Source organism: Neolamprologus brichardi, chromosome 13 (genome assembly GCF_056152115.1).
Source record: "Neolamprologus brichardi isolate AB-2024 chromosome 13, ASM5615211v1, whole genome shotgun sequence".
NCBI lineage: Eukaryota > Metazoa > Chordata > Actinopteri > Cichliformes > Cichlidae > Neolamprologus > Neolamprologus brichardi.
In genome coordinates, this window is record NC_142116.1 from 14,347,500 (window position 1) to 14,367,075 (window position 19,576).

The 19,576-nt window shown below is 41.0% G+C and overlaps 1 protein-coding gene across 3 annotated transcripts in view; it reads right to left on the reverse strand.

Moving 5' to 3' along the window:
- Positions 1-19,576, reverse strand: part of dlg5a (discs, large homolog 5a (Drosophila)) — a 38,845-nt gene that overhangs the window by 16,288 nt on the left and 2,981 nt on the right. For all 3 annotated transcript variants that reach the window (XM_006783797.3, XM_006783798.3, XM_006783796.3), the window contains exons 2-15: positions 10,660-10,728; positions 9,192-9,366; positions 8,513-8,656; positions 7,543-7,726; positions 5,844-6,103; positions 5,413-5,725; positions 4,516-4,746; positions 3,942-4,126; positions 3,702-3,827; positions 2,487-2,619; positions 2,202-2,329; positions 1,938-2,113; positions 1,741-1,844; positions 157-249 (exon numbers count right to left, since the gene is read on the reverse strand). In XM_006783797.3, coding sequence (XP_006783860.2) covers positions 157-249; positions 1,741-1,844; positions 1,938-2,113; positions 2,202-2,329; positions 2,487-2,619; positions 3,702-3,827; positions 3,942-4,126; positions 4,516-4,746; positions 5,413-5,725; positions 5,844-6,103; positions 7,543-7,726; positions 8,513-8,656; positions 9,192-9,366; positions 10,660-10,728 — 2,321 coding nt within the window. The remainder of the gene's footprint in view (positions 1-156; positions 250-1,740; positions 1,845-1,937; positions 2,114-2,201; positions 2,330-2,486; positions 2,620-3,701; positions 3,828-3,941; positions 4,127-4,515; positions 4,747-5,412; positions 5,726-5,843; positions 6,104-7,542; positions 7,727-8,512; positions 8,657-9,191; positions 9,367-10,659; positions 10,729-19,576) is intronic.

Genomic DNA, 19,576 nt, shown 5'->3' on the forward strand with positions numbered 1-19,576 from the left:
TGACAAACAAAATGAGTCCGTTTTCTCAGTTCTCACAAACCACACTGTTGAATTTGTAAACCTGCTATGTAGGACGCACAGCAGTAGAAAGGAAATCTTTTAAAAACTTTCAGTCAGGCTCTCAGAGTTCACAGAGCGAGATGAATACTGGCCCACCTTCATAAGAGAGAGGCTGAGAGAGTCCCTGCAGCTACGCAGCAAAGCCTCACACTCTGTCACAGACTTGTTATCCAGAGCAATTCCGTTTATCTGCAGAATGGGGAAAAACACTGGAAATAAAAGCAGGTCCTTCAACACAAAAGCAATGCACACTTGTCTTTCCTGATATTCCCCCGATGCGTTTGTACATCTTGGGTAGCAGTATCGCTATAACAGATACACATCTACAAACACATACAGGTGACAAATCTCCTAAACATGAGATTCCCAGGCTCTGAGATGTGTCATATGCTACTGCGGTGGGAAAACCATAAGAAATCTAGGCCAACACATTTCAGTCTCAACAACCCCTCACACTGGATTCTGCACATTCCTTTAGAACAGACGTGACCTGAGAGGATTCTCCAAAACACAAACAAGGTCAAAGATACTGAAGAGCAAACTATGTACTTTATTACAGCTGAGATTTAACATAAATTGTGTCCTGAAAGAACATCATGCCTGAACCTAGAACAAGCAGGGGAAAGAAATCTTCACTTCTGATCTTTAGGGTTCAGTAGCGGGCATTCATTTGCATTTTGTACTTATTTCACCTCCAGTCCAGCACGCTGTTCTCTTTTTTGGCAAATGCAACTATGCACTTATTAAGTCATGCTAAAGAGATTATATAAAAGAGAGACAAGGTAGTCAAATCTATATGGGAATTCTGTAACATCAAAGTTGCTCATGGCCACAAAGAGCCAAAGAATCACCAAGGTGAGAAACATGAGCCAATCGTGTTGTAATGGACCACTTTCATGCATATTTCAGGATGTCAGTGGGGCAATTTGAACTCTTGTTAGAAGAGTTGGGAACACATTTGAGGAGGCAGTGAAATAATTTCAGAGAGCCGATGGCCCCGGAGCGGTGACTTGCTCTGTGTCTGAAGTAAAATTGTATTACTAAAGTGCTAGACTTGTTGCCAAATAGAGTGGTCTGATTGGTCAGATCTGTATATTCGGATTCGAAAATTTAAAAATCATACTGCAGATTTATCCAGTTAAACGACATGGTCAAAGTGAAGAGGTGCATTAAGAAAATATTTTTAACCCAAAAATATTTGCGCAGATTTTACGTGCCCGGTGTGTTAAGTCCTTTAAAGGTGATGCACATGTTTCATGATTCTATTTAAACAAACCCTAAGAATTCTGCTGCTGCTGGAAGATTAGCACTAAATACAAGGCCGCGTTTCCATCTCCTTTAAAAAAAAAAAAAAAAAAAAAAAAAAGGATTTCTGACACGTCTCTCTTCAGTTCCCCTCTGGGGTGAGTATACTGCAGCTATGTGCTTGGAGACAGCTCCACCTACCACTGCAGAGCTCCAGGTTTTTGAGGATTTAATCAAAAGAGGAGACTTCCCTCCTTCCACTTCACACCCTCAGCCAAATCCCACCTTATCTACTTTTGGAGTGTGGATACTGAAATGGATCAAGGGCTGGATTAGAAACCTAAAGAAACCTCTGTGAACTGCAGTGTGCCAGACATACAGAGTATCAAAAAAATATAGAAAGAGGGGATTTCATGGAAGCTGAAACTAACTCACAGCAATGAGTCTGTCTCCAACTGTGAGAGAGCCCTCCCTGGCTGCTGGACTTCCCTGGACAATGGCAGTGACAAACACTCCACTTTCCAGACCAATGCCACTGTCTAAGATACAAAAGACAAAAAGAGGTTGATAAACAAGGAAAATGCAGGCATCTATATAAATATTTCAATCCATTTATAGAGACAGTATTATACCTTTGTGTCCCATAAGGTTTATATGAACAGGAGTGACCAGCCTTCCTCCTAGAGACTTCCTCCTTCGTACCACCATATTGATCAGTCCTCCGCCATTAAGAACAGCCTTCACCACCTGCTTCCTGTCCTTATTGGTCAGGTCGATGTCATTAATCTTCAATAGCCAATCATTCACTCTAAAAACATGCGAGAACAAAGGGTGAGGTATTTAATAAAGCATTAATAAAGCCACATAAACAGATCTCTTCTTGAGGCAGCTCATACCTTAACCTTCCATCTGCGATACTTCCTTTGTCCACCCGTGTAACAAAAATGCCACAATCTCCAGGTAAATATGGATCATTTACCCCCTCTGCAATATCAAACCCAAGCGCCTTCAAATCCATGTCATCCTGTGAAGCCAATAACATAAGTGTGACTTGGCTCATCCTGATAAAAACCCATTTTAATGCCATCATGTTTTGACAGATCTTAGAGGTCTGTTGGCTCTCAGGAGATTAGCATGTGACCAATTCAATCTCAGCAATAAGACTTGACCACTACTCTTACCCTGTCCTTCTCAAACTCCACCACCTCCGTCTCCCACTCCAGGGAGTCTGTGTCAATGGCCGAGTCATGAGAGCTGTGGGCCATTAACTGACAGAACCGGGCCTCCTTCTCCAGCTGGCTTTCCATCTTCTCCCTTAACAAAGGCAGACATAACACACACAGAGTTAAAGGTTAGTCACTTGAGGAAGGATGAGCAGAGACAAAAAGAAAGAGCAGGGAAAGAAAAAAAAATACAGCCTGGATCAAAAGGGAGCCACATCTACAGATTGCGCAGAATTTTACATATTTTAATCTTCGTGTCAGTCTCGAGCTTTGTTTCAAAACATCTGACGTGCTCTCATTCTTACAAACACTTTCCATTTAGAGGTCCAACGAGTTCAATTTAAATTTATTCCCAGAAAAAAAATCTAAAAGTAGATTGCACACAATGCCACACTGTCAGCAAGATATATGGTGTCCTACTGAGGCATGCCTTAAGGGTTGCAGTGACATTAAAACCCCAATTGTACATCAGTCTCTGATGAGGATAGAGGAAGAAACTCAAAGTCACTGTATGGTGCATACTCTATATAGGGAAAATGTTAGATTACTAGTTAGATAATAATTGGATACAAGCACCATACATTACAAGTGGTTATAGTTAGATAATGTTAGGATTAAATTAGTAGATGGGGAAAGAGACTGGACTTTCCCCAGAATCTACCCTCCAGCCTGGAAATCGCAAACCTCGTGCAGTGATCTGACATATAATGGTTGTCATACACACTTTCGCCAGCAGAGGGAGCCTCTACATGCATTCTAAACACAGTCACATGAAGGGCCTTGAAGACAGCGAGACAAAATGTGTGTGTTCAAAACACTGACGCTTTCCGGGATTACACTTTAATCTGGGTGTGTGGAAATGTTGCCAGAAACACAACTGCATGTCTCCAAAGGCTGAATGTCATAGCTTATGCCCAGCCAAGCCACACACTGACTACAACAGCTTACAGAGACAGCACAACACACACAGCTGAGTGAGTAGAGGCCATGTTGTTTGCACTTGCTGAAATGCAGAAGACCTTTCCACTTATTCCTTATGAGTCTTTATTGGGATTCAACTTTTATGAAACAAATGGAGAAGAAAGTTGGAAATGTGGAAATATCATGCAGTGAGGGAGTCAAACAAGAGACTTCAGAGCTGACAGCAACTTTAAAACCATGATGAAGACTCACTTTAGTTCTTTAAGTTCTCGCAATGTGTCATTCTTCTGTTTTCTCATATCATCCAAATTACGCAGGGCATCGGCCAGATCGCTGACTGCCCGGTCCCTTTCTCGCCGCAGGTTGTCACACAGAGTCCTACAGAAAGGAGAGAAGGAAGATTGTGAGTAATTCGTTTATTGGAGAGGGAGATCAACTACAGACCCTCTCAGCTTTGCTAAAAGTCTTTTAAAAACCCATAAACGCACTGACCTTATGCTTTCCCTCTCCGCCACTATTTTGTCTCTCTCCTGGAAGGCCCAATCCCTTCGACATTTGGCCACCTCAGCTTCCTGTGTGGCCTCCTTCAGCTCCTGGGACATCGCTTCATACTGTTTCCTTAGCATCTCGATCTCCTTATTGGCTCGTTCCATGTCCAAGGTAGCAGAGTCTTGTTTCTAAGAACATTAAGAGTACATGAAAAAGATTAATTTTATAACACACTACGTCTCGTTTTTCATCTTAAGTATTCTAAACAATAGTCCCATACAACAAACCAAGTACTTTTCATGTATATAACCCTGCACAAGGACTATTTAAATGGCTGCTTAGTGGGTAGAAAGAGATGCTTTTTAATCATACATTTTGGTTTATACTGAATTACATATCATGGATCTAGGAAGAAAGGGCTAGATATAAGTGCTTGGCTACCTTTTGAAGAAAAAAAACAAGTTGGGAAATTGGTTCACAGGCTACACCAGTGATGGTATATGGTATAAAGAGGACACCACAACAAAGACGTCAACAGATGCTTCCTGAGATTTTATGAAAGAGCAGTGACATTTACTTGTCTGGCTTGATAGTATTCTCTGAGCAGCTGATCCCTTTGAATGATGGCCTCTGTCCTCTCCTTGCGGGCCACATCCCTCTCCTCCCGGACCGTCTCGATGTCCTTGCAGGCCTGGCTCAACTCCTTCTGGGCCTCAGCTTTGTCCTTCACCTCATGGCAATACTTCTCCAGCAGCTCATTCCTCTCGCAGATGGCCCTGTCACGGTCCACCAGTGACGAGTTCAACTCCTATCCCAGAACAAAAGGCAAAATAGAATGAGGGCATCTCAACACAGTGAGTCCTTAATGTGATGTGAAAATATTGTTGGGGGTCTAATGCAGAGTGATCTGATACTAGCTTCAAATCCTTTTGCAGTGTTCAGAAATATCCTCCAAAAAGAAGCAGAACCATTCGTGTGTACAGTGTGAGAAGGTGTCTAGTGATCAACCGATGATGCAGATGTACAGATTTATAGATTTTGAAGGTTAATGTGAAAGTAGAGTCAATTCGGTTTTATTTAGAAAAACAAAATGATCTCAAAACACTTCAAATAGTAAACCCAAGACCTTCAGTATTTTCAGTATTGCAATAAGAAACCAGTTGCATTTTGTTAGCCTTGGAAGCAGCTTGGCTAAATGTTTCCCCCACTCCAGGCTTTAAGCTACACTAGATGGTTGCTGGCTTCAGCTTTACCATGACAGAGGTATCGATCTTCTCATCCAATGCTCCTTTCAGTTTTGTTTTTGTTTTTTTTTTTAATGACTACTACAAGTCAAATTCTTTGATGGATTTGGCATGTTTCTTTAAGCAGGTCATATTCAGTGCCAATTTTCTTGTCCTGAAGTCTATCAGTTATAAAAGACATATACACCTGAAAATATGCTGTTGTTTTAACGTGTTTTAAAGCCCGATACCTGTCTGAGAGCCTCCAACTCTTCACTGGCCACCACCCTCTCTGATGAAGTGTTTTTCAGTCGAGCCTCAGCTGCCTCCAGTTCAGTTTGCAACTTGTCCACCTCCTTGATCACCTGGTCCCTTTCGCTCATGATGAGGCGATATTCATTAAACACAGAGTCCCTCTCCTCCTTGTACTTCTCGCAGTCCTTGGCCGACTTCAGCTGCAAGTTCTTGTAGCGTGTCACCTCTGACTGCAGCCGCTCCATCTCTCTCTGCAGCTCCTTGTTCTGAGCTGAGGACTTGTTCAGCTCCTGCTGCACTGAATCAAACCTGGAAGAGGGGAGAAATGCATGTAGTCTGAGTACAGCACTAACCCTACTTTGACTCAAACAGACAATTTAATTTAACCCTTTTGTGTCTTTTTTGTGTCACGTAATGATGCTTTCACCTCCTCATTGAGGTAGAGTACTGCTGCTGGTAATGCATAGCTGAGTCTCGTTGTTTGAGCAACGCATCCATCTGCTTCTGCAACCTCCGGTTCTCCTCCTCAACTTGCTCCAGGCGGCTCAGGTCTGTGTTGTGGTTAGCTACCTTCTCACTGTAACGCTTGCTCAGGGAATCATACTCCTTCTTTACAGCCTCCAACTTCTCCATAGCAGTGTCGTACAGCTTATTTAATACCTCTGATGAGCCCTTCTCGCTCATTACCTGGTAACAAAAATGCATACAAAGCAATTAGCATTGGTCAAAATGTTAATACCACAAACCTGTATGTACTTGTTGTACCCCACCTTAGCAGCAGATGGCGTTAATGTGCGGACAGGAGTGTAAGTGCAAGATAATCTGTGCCCACTTAAAAAAAAAATTAAAAAAACAAGCAAAAACAAAACAGATTTTATAAGGGCAAGTTTATTTCTAGGACTGCAGTTACGTACTTAGTTAACTGTGCTGGTCAGTCATTTGTCTTTAACTGTTTTAAGCACAGAGTGCGCCCTTCAGACTGCACTACTTATTCTCTTTCATTTCTGCAGGTCTTGCTGATATAGTCTTCCAGATTCCCAGAAGAGCTTCTGTGACCCGAAGGCTGTATTGACCTCTGCGAAAGCACACACTGCAAATGCACCAATGTGATCGTTACGTTGTTTGGGTCAGAGTGCCCTTTGCCCAAGCCAAGCCCTTTTCTTCTGTGTGTGCCCTTTTCAGAAATGCTCTGTGTGCATTTCCCTCTGCTTGGCTGCCCTGTGCTTGCAACTACTGCAGTGTCCCCATGGGTACTGTAAGACACTACTTCACAATATGGGTCACTGTCCCCTTGTGCTCTTAGAAGAAAGTATTCAGTACATAAAACACAAGAGGAAAGACTGTCTGACACCCCAAAATATATGAGGTGCAATCAAAAAGATAAAAAATAAAAATCTGTGGCTGCCCCTTAGAAATGCAAGAACTGAATCCTGTTTAAATATGATCACTATCAACTTTGAGATAGTCTCCTCGCTAAACAAGAACTTCCGGGAAATCGTGCTTTCCCAGCACATCTAACACCATCTCCAACGTGCACATTCTCTTATACACTGTTTTTTTAGGGGGAAAAAAAGATACAGAGTCATGTGTGGTCAGTAGAGTTTAGGCAGAATGATTATAGTGTTGGTGCAGGAAAAAGACTTTGACTGTACATTAACACATTATGAGCACGGACAGCTCATGTAATTTAGCACAAACGTTTGTCATTAAATGCCTCAGGATGTTAAGGTAGAACACTGTGTTAACTGACCCTTGGTGACTAATTCACTGTGTACAATCCTGTGCGTGTCAACAACAGCACCAAGCACGGGTTTGGTCACACTGTGGCCTTTACGTCTGTGCTCTTGCACTTGAGTTTCTGTTTATAGCAGCACACCCAAATCGCACAACCAATGACTGTCCTTTAGGAGAGCTACCGCTCACACCTTGCAGCACGAGCATGAGCACGCCAGCCTCACATGCTTTCAGAAAGATTACAAATATGTGGTGCCTTAGTAAAGGAACAAATATTTACATGAAAAAGCAGTTCGGTTTTATATATGCAGGCCCACCATCTGTGCCATGTCACTCAATCTCTAATATAACATCTGGACAGCAACAGCGGTGCGTCTGTGACCGCGTTATACCTGCTGTTGCTGCAGCCGAAGGTCCGCCAACTCTTTCTGGTCTTGACTGTGCAGTCGTTTGAGCTCCTCACAGTTCTGTTTTAGGTGGTTGTGCTCCCGGACAAGTTGGGCATTGTCCCTCCTGAGTGTTTCCATCTCTTCCTTCAGCTGTGCCTGGTCGCCCAAGACACGGCTGTGCAGCATGCTAGAAAGAGGAAAAGTGAACATACATGGACGTGCAAACATACAGAGCAGAAAGCAAACTTTGATTAGATTAGGTAAACACAGACAGAGGATATGCAAGTACATGCAATATGTAAAACTAAAATATTATTTATTCTACATCATCTAAAATTTGCAACCAAAGTTCAAACTGATTGAGAATAAAATTGATAAAAAAAAATATTTATTCAGCGTAGAAGTTGTGAATGTATTGTTAAATCGTATTAGGTAAAAGCACACAATCATTAATGATATTAATTTACTTGCTTAGTCATCTAGGTGTGTGGAAAATATAAAAACATTGAAACACATGTTCTGCCTCTGTGCTCCAGAAATTTTGGCTGGGCTCACAAGCTATGAGGCTGAATGATTCAATCATATAAATGGCTCCATTTTCCAAGCTTTTAAAACCATGCACGTTGTTATATTGTAGTGCCAGTTCCCTTTAAACGTGAAAGCCGACTGTAGCTCCGAGGGATGTTCTTTCAGTCGGGTTAACTACAACACCACGCAAGTGTTTGTTACAGCTGCAGCAAAACAACGCAATAAAACTTGATTATTTCGATGCTGAAAAGCAGCAGATTGCTGAATCCCATCCCAAGCTTGTTTATATTTTCATTTTAACAACAGTTCTGAACAACACTTACCACTGATACCAAATGGAAATCTAAGCAACTGATAAGCACAAACTGCATAACAGAGATACATATGACAACAGAGTCCTTCATCAACAACAAGAAAAACAAAACTCGTTGCAAGAAAGACTTACTGGTAGAAGTCAGCCTCCTTCACAGCCTCCTCGCACCTCTTGAGTGTTTTAGTATGCTGGTTCTTCAGAGACTGCAGATCTGCCATGGCCCCAATGCACTGACTTTTTAGACGCTCATAGTCATGACTGGCTTTGGAATTTGGCCTTAAGAAGAAAGGCACCAAACCAAAATTTTATTACACAAGCCTTGAATGATAGCGTGCCCAAGCACATCGCAGATAAAAGAGCTGACCTTCTCTTTGTACAAAAATGCATAGTACTGGCATGTTTAATCCTAATAACAATACTTTAAAACTATGTGTGCATATAGGCATTTTAGCCTTGGTATCATGTGTTGCAAAGGAAACATCTTGTTTCTAGAGCACATTAAACTTTATTAAGCCGTCAGTGTCAATGTGCACTCTCTGCAAGGCAAGGTCAACATTTTCCCAGACAGGTGAGAATTATTAAACATGGCAGCCAGCACTGAAGACAGCCAAGAGAGAGTAAACAATACTAGTGGAGCTCTGCTGATTCAAAGAGCAATGAATCCCAGATTTGATGCCTTTCATTTAGACAGAAAAGGGAGGCATGAATAACAACACTTTTATAGTCATGAGGCAAATTAAAAAGTGTTACCAGGAGGTAACAAGAAACAGTGACAACAACAACAACTTGGCAAACAGGCCAAGATTTGCACCTGCAGTCGTCGAAGGTGGTCCCAGGCGATGCCAACGCCAGACGCTTACGAAGCTCATCCCGCTCCCTGGTCACCTGGCGGAGCTGCAGCAAGATGGTGTCCAAGTTGTCACCGGAATGCCGGTTGTCATTGATAGCTGGGGGTGGGGAGGATGCTTCACCATTAACAGGAGAACCTGGAACGGTAAACACATTACTGAGAAGCCCATGACCATTTATCACACACTGGATTGTTTTATCTCGTAAATTTAGAGTCTTTAGCGAGAGACAAAGCATGAAGGAGTAGGATTGTGAAAATGATTTCTTCCTAGTTTTGTTAATTTCTTTGGGTATAATAGATTTTCTATGACCAAATTAAGAAAATGTACAGATTTCTGTCAAATAAAGACACACGGACATCATTTCCTGCAAGGTCACAGATCCTGTTCACACACAGTGTCACCCTCAATGGTTAATTCCAACTCAGGAAAGAAACAGACATACAACTGTCCAGTTGTCACTGAATGCATTCCCTTTTCTGTGCCTCAAAAGAACATCAAATTTAAACTATTATTTAAACTATTATGACCCATCCAGAAAGGATGGGTCATAATGACCCATCCAGAAAGTCATAATGACCCATCCAGAAAGGATGGGTCATAATGGGTCAAAGGAGTGTGCTCCCAACTTTAGAATTAGGAAGCAAAAGTCCCATCCAGCTGTGAGGGCAGCACCTGGTTGTTTTGAAATCCCTTTATAATATGCCAGGGGTTTTTCCTGAGAGGCTGTGCAATAAAAGTTGGTGGACATTACATTCGATTTAAAAGACTACACCTTTTGTAATGTCAGATGTAAAAAAAGGAAAGAAAAAAAATGAAAGGTTTGTGCTGTATCTCTGGTATTTTCTTAACAAGGTCCCCAGAGATTTATCTTTAATCAAATTAAGCCACATGTCTACATAAATGCCTGCAATACAAATCCACTGAAATCTTGTTTTTATAATTCTTGTTTTATGGAAAATATATTCTTATATTTCAGATTTTATTTTATTTTTTTAAACCGAGTGTCACTGACACGGTGCCACATAGATCGAGTCTCATAAATCATATATACACCATTACAAGTCACGTTCTGGGTTGTTTTCCTTGAAACATGAACCAGGGCAGGAAATCTGGGGATTATGTTCATCTTTGAGTCATTTTTTTGGACCTTTTGGAGGTTTATGTAACACAGCTGAGTCATTTGGACCTTTGTCAAGCCTAGGGAAAGGAAAACATGGCTTAAGGAACGGGAGATGTGTGGCAAGTGCCCCAATGGTGGGTTTAAAGGAGAAATAAAACCGCTAGATCCTGCACTGTAACGCCACAGGAATTACGCCAATATCAGTGTAAACAGCTTCCCAACAGTGCACTGTGGGCATCATACAGAACCAGTGTGACCTGACATGACAAATAACTTCTTAAAAAGGCTTCTTGGGTCGTTATACATACCAACACTGCTGAGGGAACTGCTGCTTTCTGAGTCGGAGGGCATTGTGGAGAGAACGCTGTACGTGGAACCTGCCAAGAAAAGCGATGCGGTGAGACTTGCAGCACCGACAGAATGATGAACCACTTACACACGAGCCTGAATTAATTGCCGGTAAAATGCCAAATGAAATGAATATTACATAGCCATCTTCATATTCCCTGCACAGCTGTATTATAAATGCGGTACTGGGTTTATACTTCGAATAACAACTTCAACTCTCCTCCTTAGCAGCTCTATATTATCACTCCAGACCCCTGTCGTCATTAAACCTCCCTTCCCTCACTGTGCACTCTGCCTTGCTTTGATGTATAGTCCCTGTATGTTTCTGCTACACAGGCAGAATGTCACGGCTGAAATGGGATTTTCTCTTTTTATGTCAAGCACATAGAGAGAGTAGGAGAGAGAGAGAAAGAGAGCAGCAGAGAGAAAATGATTCTCTATCTGAATAGCTATGCACAACGTTAAGCTAGGGGATATTTCACACAGGCTACCACAATCCATAGGAAAGACTCTACAGATCCCCATTATAATGCAGAGTCCCCGCTCCAAAGGGTAACATAAACATGGCTGGTAAACAGTTGCACTAATATAAACATTCAGACTTGTGTAATACTAGTATTTGTGATGAATTGCACAATCTCTAATCTGATATGTAAAATAGATGCTGATGCAGTTAGGGACTGAAGTGTTTTGTTTTTATTTTTGTTTTGTTTTTTTAAATACAATATTGATATACAGCATACAAAATACTCATATTAGAGAAACTGGAACCAATGATAATGTTTTGCATTTTCACATGTCTACAACACTAAATTTGTCCTGTCTGCACTATTAAAGTGTGTGTGTGTGTGTGTGTGTGTGTGGGGGGGGGGGGGGGGGGGGGGGAATGACGCCGAGTTAATTTTTTTTTAAAAAAAAGCACAATGAAACTGAGATAATACTAATCTGATGTGATAAATGAAAGCCAAACAGAGGGTTTAGGAGAACAAGGGATTGGTAGCTGTCAGCAGCAAGCAATTGACGCCAATAGTTCTAGACCTCCATCTCTGTCCTTGCTTCCCCACTGAGTTTAGCTACAGCTCTGGCTCCAGCCCTCAATGTGTGACAAGGCCAAGCCTAATTAACTATGAGCTCTGTGCGACTGAGCCACTCCATCTTAGGCCCCGCAGACAGAGGAGGGAGGGAGGGGCGCAAAAGGAGAAACATGAAGAAGGCATGGAACAGAGCAGAACAGATAAAAGGAGATAGCCTAACTAAAGTTGCACAGGCGATAAGGAGGGAGAGAAGTAAGGAGAGAGACTGTGAAAATAGAGAGAAGCAGGGCGGAAAGGCTTTTAATCTGTTCTGACGTTCCCCGATGCTCAACACTTTTACTCCGTGAAGTGCTTGGAGCACACGGCTTTGATTTCATATTGTTCCATCAGACACAATGAGCACCACTGTGGGGTTGCACAGCATTAATTCTCTACAACCCAGCTATGCAAAAGGCTAATGTGCATTTCCGAAGAGGCAACTAAAAGCAACTACTGACTTCTTGAACCCAGTATGTGACGGTAGGGTTTTATAATAAAACTCATGAGCCAATGGGAGGTAACGTCAGCTCTAAACCTTGAAAAAATAAAAATAGAATACTGAACAGAACAAAACCCTCAATTTGTGCTGTTTTTGGCACAAAAAAAGATCTTAAAAATCTAGCTTCTTGGGGCAATCTAATAGAGTAGTTAGGATACATACAGCACAGGTAAAAATTCCCTTTTTGCACTCGACTCCCAGCCTGTCAGACCATAGCTGCAGGTGATTTATCTGCCCTTTTTCTAAATAACATCTAAATCAAGGAAAAGAAGAAAAAAATATCAACATAAAACTCTTTAATATTGTATATATATATATATGTATATTTTAATAGGTTAACTCCATAAGCACCACAACAACTGTACACCTGATTGACATGAGCCAGCCGTTGATCTGAGGGTCAACAGCACTGGAGTTTTCCTGTAGCTTTTAGACACTGATACCAATTAGCACCAGCCACAACAAGTGAGGCTAATCATTTGTAAGCATGTTCACTACATCAATAAAACAGACATCCATTAAGGCGGCATAGATCTGATGCTCTACAGAGGTAGAATCCAATTGCGTCTGCCAATAGGAGGCACACAGGACAGATGAGACCTCAAAGATTGCTTTCAGCCTCATAAATAGAAACATGACAGGTTTTATCAGGAGATATTATACACAGGGGTGCACAGACTGAAATTCTTGACGATTACTAATACTGATATTTAATATAATATTTCAGGCAATGCCAGTATACATTGACTTCACACAAATTCAAAACTGAAGCAATATACCGATAAACCACCGATGGTCTACAGGGTAAACAAATGCCAAAAAAAAGAGATGCATTCTGAGGTGAGAATAAAATCCAGTAGAAGACCTGACGCAATGGTAACAAAAGACTGTCACAGTCACCTAAATAGGTTAGGGAAGTACTTGCCATTCCTAAGGGGCTCCGCTTCCCCCACTTGCCCATCTGCTTCCCTTTAAAAATCAAAAAATGAAAAATAAATAAATAAATATTGGGATAGCTACCAAAAGTTGCTTCAAACAACGAGATTATGTTCTCAAGGACATAAAAGGAGATGGCATAAGTTGCCATAGTGAAACTGGATGAGAGGAATAGTCAAAGAGGACGGCATGAGAGTTGGAGGAAAGCCTTAATCAAAGAAAGAGACAAACTCTGCCTTCTACAGTGGCTGAGACTAAATTATTCATCAATTCCAGAAAATTCTGACAATGAGACCGTTTCCCCCTAAAGTAAAGACACACATGATTATCAGTGAGATGGGCTCCTTGCTGCTGCCGCTTCAAAACCCCTTATTTTTTTAGAGCACATTGACAAGCCTCATTGCTTCTGATTTAAAGCAAGCAAGGCAACTGTGATATTTCAAAGCCCTCTACAGACAAACATTTTGGGGCAACTTGGTAGAGCAGCAGCATTAGCATTCCAAAAATAATACAGTGCGCTTTTCTTTATTAGCCACAGTCAGCTCTTCTCACTGTCAGTGAGCAACAATGATTAAAACAAAGTTGAGGCTAGCAGAGTCTGTGCCCTTTCTCCTTCACCATCCTTAGCTTTACAGCCATTTAACCACAGAAGCGCAAACAATAGCAACACTAATAACACGGTTGACAACAACCCACTCATTTTACAGTGTGCTTAACTGAGGCTGAAGGATGTGTCAGCATTAAGCCAGAGAGCAGAAAGAATGATTTGCTGGGTAAGCTAGACCTCCAAATGCTGGCCGTGTCTCCGCACACAATAAGGACAATGTTGTTTAAATTAGCAGTGTACAACCCCCCCATTATATCATGATACTGGTACACAGATATACACACGCTTATGTCCAAACCTCACTATCCCTACTCGGGGAGCTTCAGAAAGTAGTGTGCCAAACTTCTGGTGAGGCACTGACACCTCATGGAAAATTCTGGGAAATGAGCCAGCTCAGCCTTACTACTGGGGTAAAGGATCGATCGTCTGATTTAAAAAGTGTACAATTAGCGTAAACACGAATCTGTCAAACATGACGATGTCATGAGCAAGGATTACTCCACTGCACGCCCGCCCACCCACCTTTTTCCACTCAGACTTGAGTCTGTCCTCTAGCATGAGTCAAAACTAAATCTGTTTTACCACCAAGCAAATGGCAAGATCACCCAAATGTAACCTTATAGTAATCATGGATCCTTGCAAACAGTTTGAAACATTACTCTCCCCCCAAAAAAACAAAAACAAAAAACAAAATGCTAGTGCCATCCATCCCAGCCTATTATGAGCAAACCATAATGGGGCTTCTTTATGCAAAGAACCCTTGCTCAGCATAAATGAGGCATGATTTGTTTTAAATCAGCTTACTCGTGCCAAGGGTTGGGTCAAAAAGAAAAAAGGTGCCAGAAAGAGCCCGATACAGGTTTTTGAGAGGAATGCTGCCACTGATCTAAGGCAATAAAAATCTGTACATACACACATTGTTTTGTAATTAGCTCCATTTGCAAACTAGTAGGTAACTTATATTGGGAAGACATCAGTAATCCTGCTCTAACTACTGCTCTGCTATGAGGCATATTCTGCAAAGTCAGTTTGAATTTAGTGTGAGCTGTCCTCACAGCAACAGATAATGAATTTTCTATTCCTCATAGTTGTTAACATTTTGAATTGTAGGAAAATTAGCATAGCACTTGGTCCCAGAGGTACAATTATAAATATCCTCGTTTCTGCTTGCTATGAAGCTGTGATTAATAAAAACACAACAGATGCGCTTGCCATTGAGTTGAAAAAGGCTACAGACACTGCTGTTGTCTAGATTTTACCCCCAAAATATGGAGAGCAGCATCAGTAAAAGTACTGTGAATGTCAGTATCAGTCCAAACCATACCTCCCTCTACCAGTTACATGCCTCAGCAAGTGAAAAAGCCAAAACACTGCCAAAAAGCCAGTTTGCATGGAAAAACCCCACTGCTGTAATTTCAGCAACCTTTGTGATGTTCCCTTCGCGTTTAATCACAGGGCAGCACATGTTGATTCACAAACCATTTTCATTTTGCGTTGAGGTAACTCTGTGATTAAGCCAAACTATCATTTCTTAAAAGGTCAACAAGAAAAAGGAGAAGAAAAGAACATATAATCATTTTTCAGACCTGCAGATGTGGTAGGTAGGACAATTCTGGGCAGGAAAAGCAAATATTCTACACTGCAGTTCTCTGTGTGAAGCAATTCTGCTAAAGCTTGGTGAGGTATCTAAATAAAAAAAGAAAACACCCCACTCCCCCCAAATAATCTATGTAGCTGCTATAAAGTTTTTGCTGATATAAGTGTTTTCTCAGGTTTCCTTACATGTGCAGAGCCTTAATGCAGTGGAATTATTAACAAGCACAAACCAATCCTCAAACTTTCTGTCGCCTTCGTTCTTCTGATATTAAAAGCATATGCTCTAATTGATCTAAAGTAAAATAACAAATCACCAACTAACCACGACTATGCATAATACTTTAGTCTTATCTAATCTTCAATAAGAGGCAGACGCACATGCAATAACGATTACTATCATGATTATTATAGTAGGGGTGCAACGATACTCGTATCGATATTGAACCGTTTGATACAGTGCTTTCGGTTCGGTACGCATATGTATCAAACAATACAACATTTTTTATTTATCAACTTTTCTTCTGACGATGCTGTCTGTGTTGAGCGCTCAGTGGATCTGCGTTTGACTACTCCGCCTAGGCTGCACTGTCGAGTGCAGATCCACTGAGCTAGCAAGCTAGCAAGACAGAAGCTAAGCTCGTTGCAACATGGCAACTGCCTCAACGCTACCCGAAATTGAACCTCCCCCATCCTCATTCAGATCTGGCGTTTGGAACTATCTTGGTTTTCATGTGAAGCATGACCCTGATGGTAAGTGTGTCATGGACAAAAGTAAAACAGTATGTCGGATGTGCCACGCAATGCTCAATTTGTGGGAACTAGTGCGTTAGCGCAGTTAGCTTGTTAACTTGTTGACGCCGTCCAGCCCCAAGCACGGGGCGATCCGCGGTAACTTGTTAACGGAGATTTGCCGCGTTATGGCGTTAATGTCATTTTAACGAGATTAACGCTGACAACACTAGTGGGAACACAACGAATATGACTGCACATTTACACCGACATCATCCTAGTGCAAAGACAAGTGGAAGCAGACAAAAACAACAAGCACACATGCTACAAACTTTACCCGAGTCATTTAGACAGCCGTTAGCACACGATTCTCCTTATGGGGATCTGATATGTTTAATATGCTGCTGAAAATATAGCCCAGAAGAAGCGTATAGTATAGCTTTTATTTTGGAAAGAGCCATTTCTCTGTAATAAACTCTCTTTTCCAAAGATGAGTGATTTCTCAATTAGATAGATTAATTTTTTTTATTTTGTTGTTTCACCAACATTAAATTTAAAAACTGTACTTTTGAGTTAAAATATATATTTATAATTTTTAATAAATGATCAATTAAAAAGGCATGAACATTTTTTTTTTTTTCAAAAAAATATCAAACTATGAATTTTGTGCATTGTTGCACCCCTATATTATAGGTTAGGTTTGACCCAAGATCACATGACAAAAGAAAGAGACAATACAAGCTGACGGAGAGAAAGATAAGATGCCATAATGGAAACAGTAAGTGGAAGAAAAATATAAACAGAGAGAAAATACAGCACAACAAAGACAGAATGGGGGTAAGGATGGTTAAACAAAGAGAGAAGCTATTCATTTCCATGACTTCACGATGCTGGTAAACATTTATATTCTGGCATTTCCTCCACTTTGTGGGGTAATTAGGAAGTGAAGAAACATGTGTAAAATGGTAATGTAGTTCTGTTCCACTATACTGCCTCCTGGCTGTTGATCTCGCATTCAGAGTGTCAATAAGCCCACCATCAGATTCATTAATGCTAGTAAAAGCGGAAAAAAATACACATTTTACCCTGTTAGAAATCAATAAAATTAAATTGGAACAACACCACTGACCCAAAGGAAGTGGTGAGGTCAGACTCATTACTGTGCATCTCTGGCTTTGATTAGATGGATTTATTGAGTTAATACTGACAAGAAACCCTATACCATTAAAACTGGTAATTACAACTCAACTAAGGCCCTGAAACTAATGATTTCATTATTTTCTGTTGAATGATTAGAAGATTAATTGGCCAAATGTTCCAACACTAATGTCAGTGGCACACTATTAATGTCCTTAAAAGTACGACGCATCCTGTCTTGATGGTTATACGGATATACAGCAATTTAAAGTCTTCATCTTATTTAAAATTTAAAAAAAAATGTTTCATGACAGCTGATTATCAAATCTAATTAACAGTTAAGCCTCGATTATACTGTGTAACATGTTCCAAAGTAACTTGTTACTGTAATCAGATGACATTTTTCAGTTACACCATAACAATTTACTGCATCAACTTCGGTAATAACAAAACAGTTACAATTATGTTGTTATTTTGTGACTTGCGTTACTGAGGCTCTTCAGTTATTTGCATCACGAGCAGATAGAAATTTTTTTTTTAAAAAAAAGGATGGTTTTTTCTTCCTGCACATTTACAATCAGCTGACATTAGTTTGTGTGCACAGAGGAGAATAGACACTTATTTTTACTGCGTGAAAAGATAAGAGTATAACAATAAGATAAGAGTGTCCAGAACAGAAACATTAGGCTGCTAAGACAACATAGTCTCTTTGCAAGCATCTGCACAGATCGCTAGCTTTGCGTTCGCATGCTAAGAACCCCGAGTGATGTTAAAGTTAACTGTATGTCAACCCCAAACCAGCAGCCAGAACCTGATCTTCAGCAGGTAAAAATGCAATGCACATCAGGTCAGTAGTGTAGTGTAACAAACCATTTCCATTAAGAAAAGTGCTACATTACTTTCTAGAAAAGTCACAAGAAACATCTAATACATTGTGTTTTTTGAGTATCAACCCAAGACCTGATGGCCAAGTAGCTGTTCCTGTTATGCTTCTTTGAAATCCACTTGAAGCCCACTGCCTGGGGCACATGCGTACTTGCTGCATTGTAAAGGAGATTCTCTGCAGACAAGTCCACACAGTCACAAAAAGCAGGCAGACACACAGACTTTCGCATGGACTGATGCAAAAATTATGTCACTCAGACCCTAGCAGACTTAGACGAGCACGAATAATCTAGGCTTTAGGTATGTTAATGACATCCAAGGAAGTGCAGTGACAAGATGAAAGTCATCTACGTAAGCAGTTCTAATATTATGGATACAAGTTAAATTCCAACTGACGTAGTCTGACACAGGGAACAGAGGACAGAACGCTGCAATTGGCCCATTCTGCACCACCACATTCTGAGTAAACGCTGCACTTATAAATATGCACGCCTGCACTCATAAAATGTATGTGGAACCTGCTCAAACATCAATCACACTAAGCAGAAACTAAAAGTAGCTGAACTGATGGCCTTCTCTGCGCAACTAGAACACAACAGACTGAAGCACACCGGTTGGTGAAGGAAAGGAGAGTGCGGTGACAAGGTAAGTGGCAGTGTGCGTCACAGAGTGACAGACACTGACAGAGACTGACGGAGAAAGTGAGGTCAGGTCCGGACAATGGGAGATATTTAAGGCCAGTTGCCATGACACGAGAGTTGGGGTCATAACTCACTCTGTCTGTCCACCGTGTTTTATGGAGTGGGACAGAAACTCCCCCTCCAATAACACTGGCCTATGTCCTAGGCTGCTGTACACAGAACAAGCTGCTGACTGGGCACTTTGAGCCTGCTCAACTTGTCAACAAAAGGTCTGTTGTCTCCCGCTCTCTTACTCCCTCTTTCTATCACCCTCCTCTGTCTTTCTGACACGTCCTTTTATTTAAGTGTGCAGAGAAATGAAACCACTCAGTGGGGGAAAGAAATATAATGGGTCATAGAAAGAGAAAGTTAAAGGAAATAGATTGTGACTCCGAAAAGGACAATAAAGGAACAAAAACCAAAACCACTGATAAAGCAAAGGCAAACAGACAGCAGAAGAAGATTGTGGATGTTGCATCCTGTCAGGAGATTTCTGTTACCCTCCTCTTGCAGTGTGTTTAAATCACTGTCAGACTCTGAAAAGAGTGGGGGTGTGCAGGTACATCTTTTCTACTACACTTTTCTTTCATCTTTTTTACTACACTTTTCTCTAGGTACGTCACTGTTGGTATAATGCAAAATAAGGCACAAAAAAACAAAACAGCATGATTGTTGCCATTGCATGAATTTATGAAATTCATTCAGTTTCATTTAAAAGCCAAAACAATATTCTAA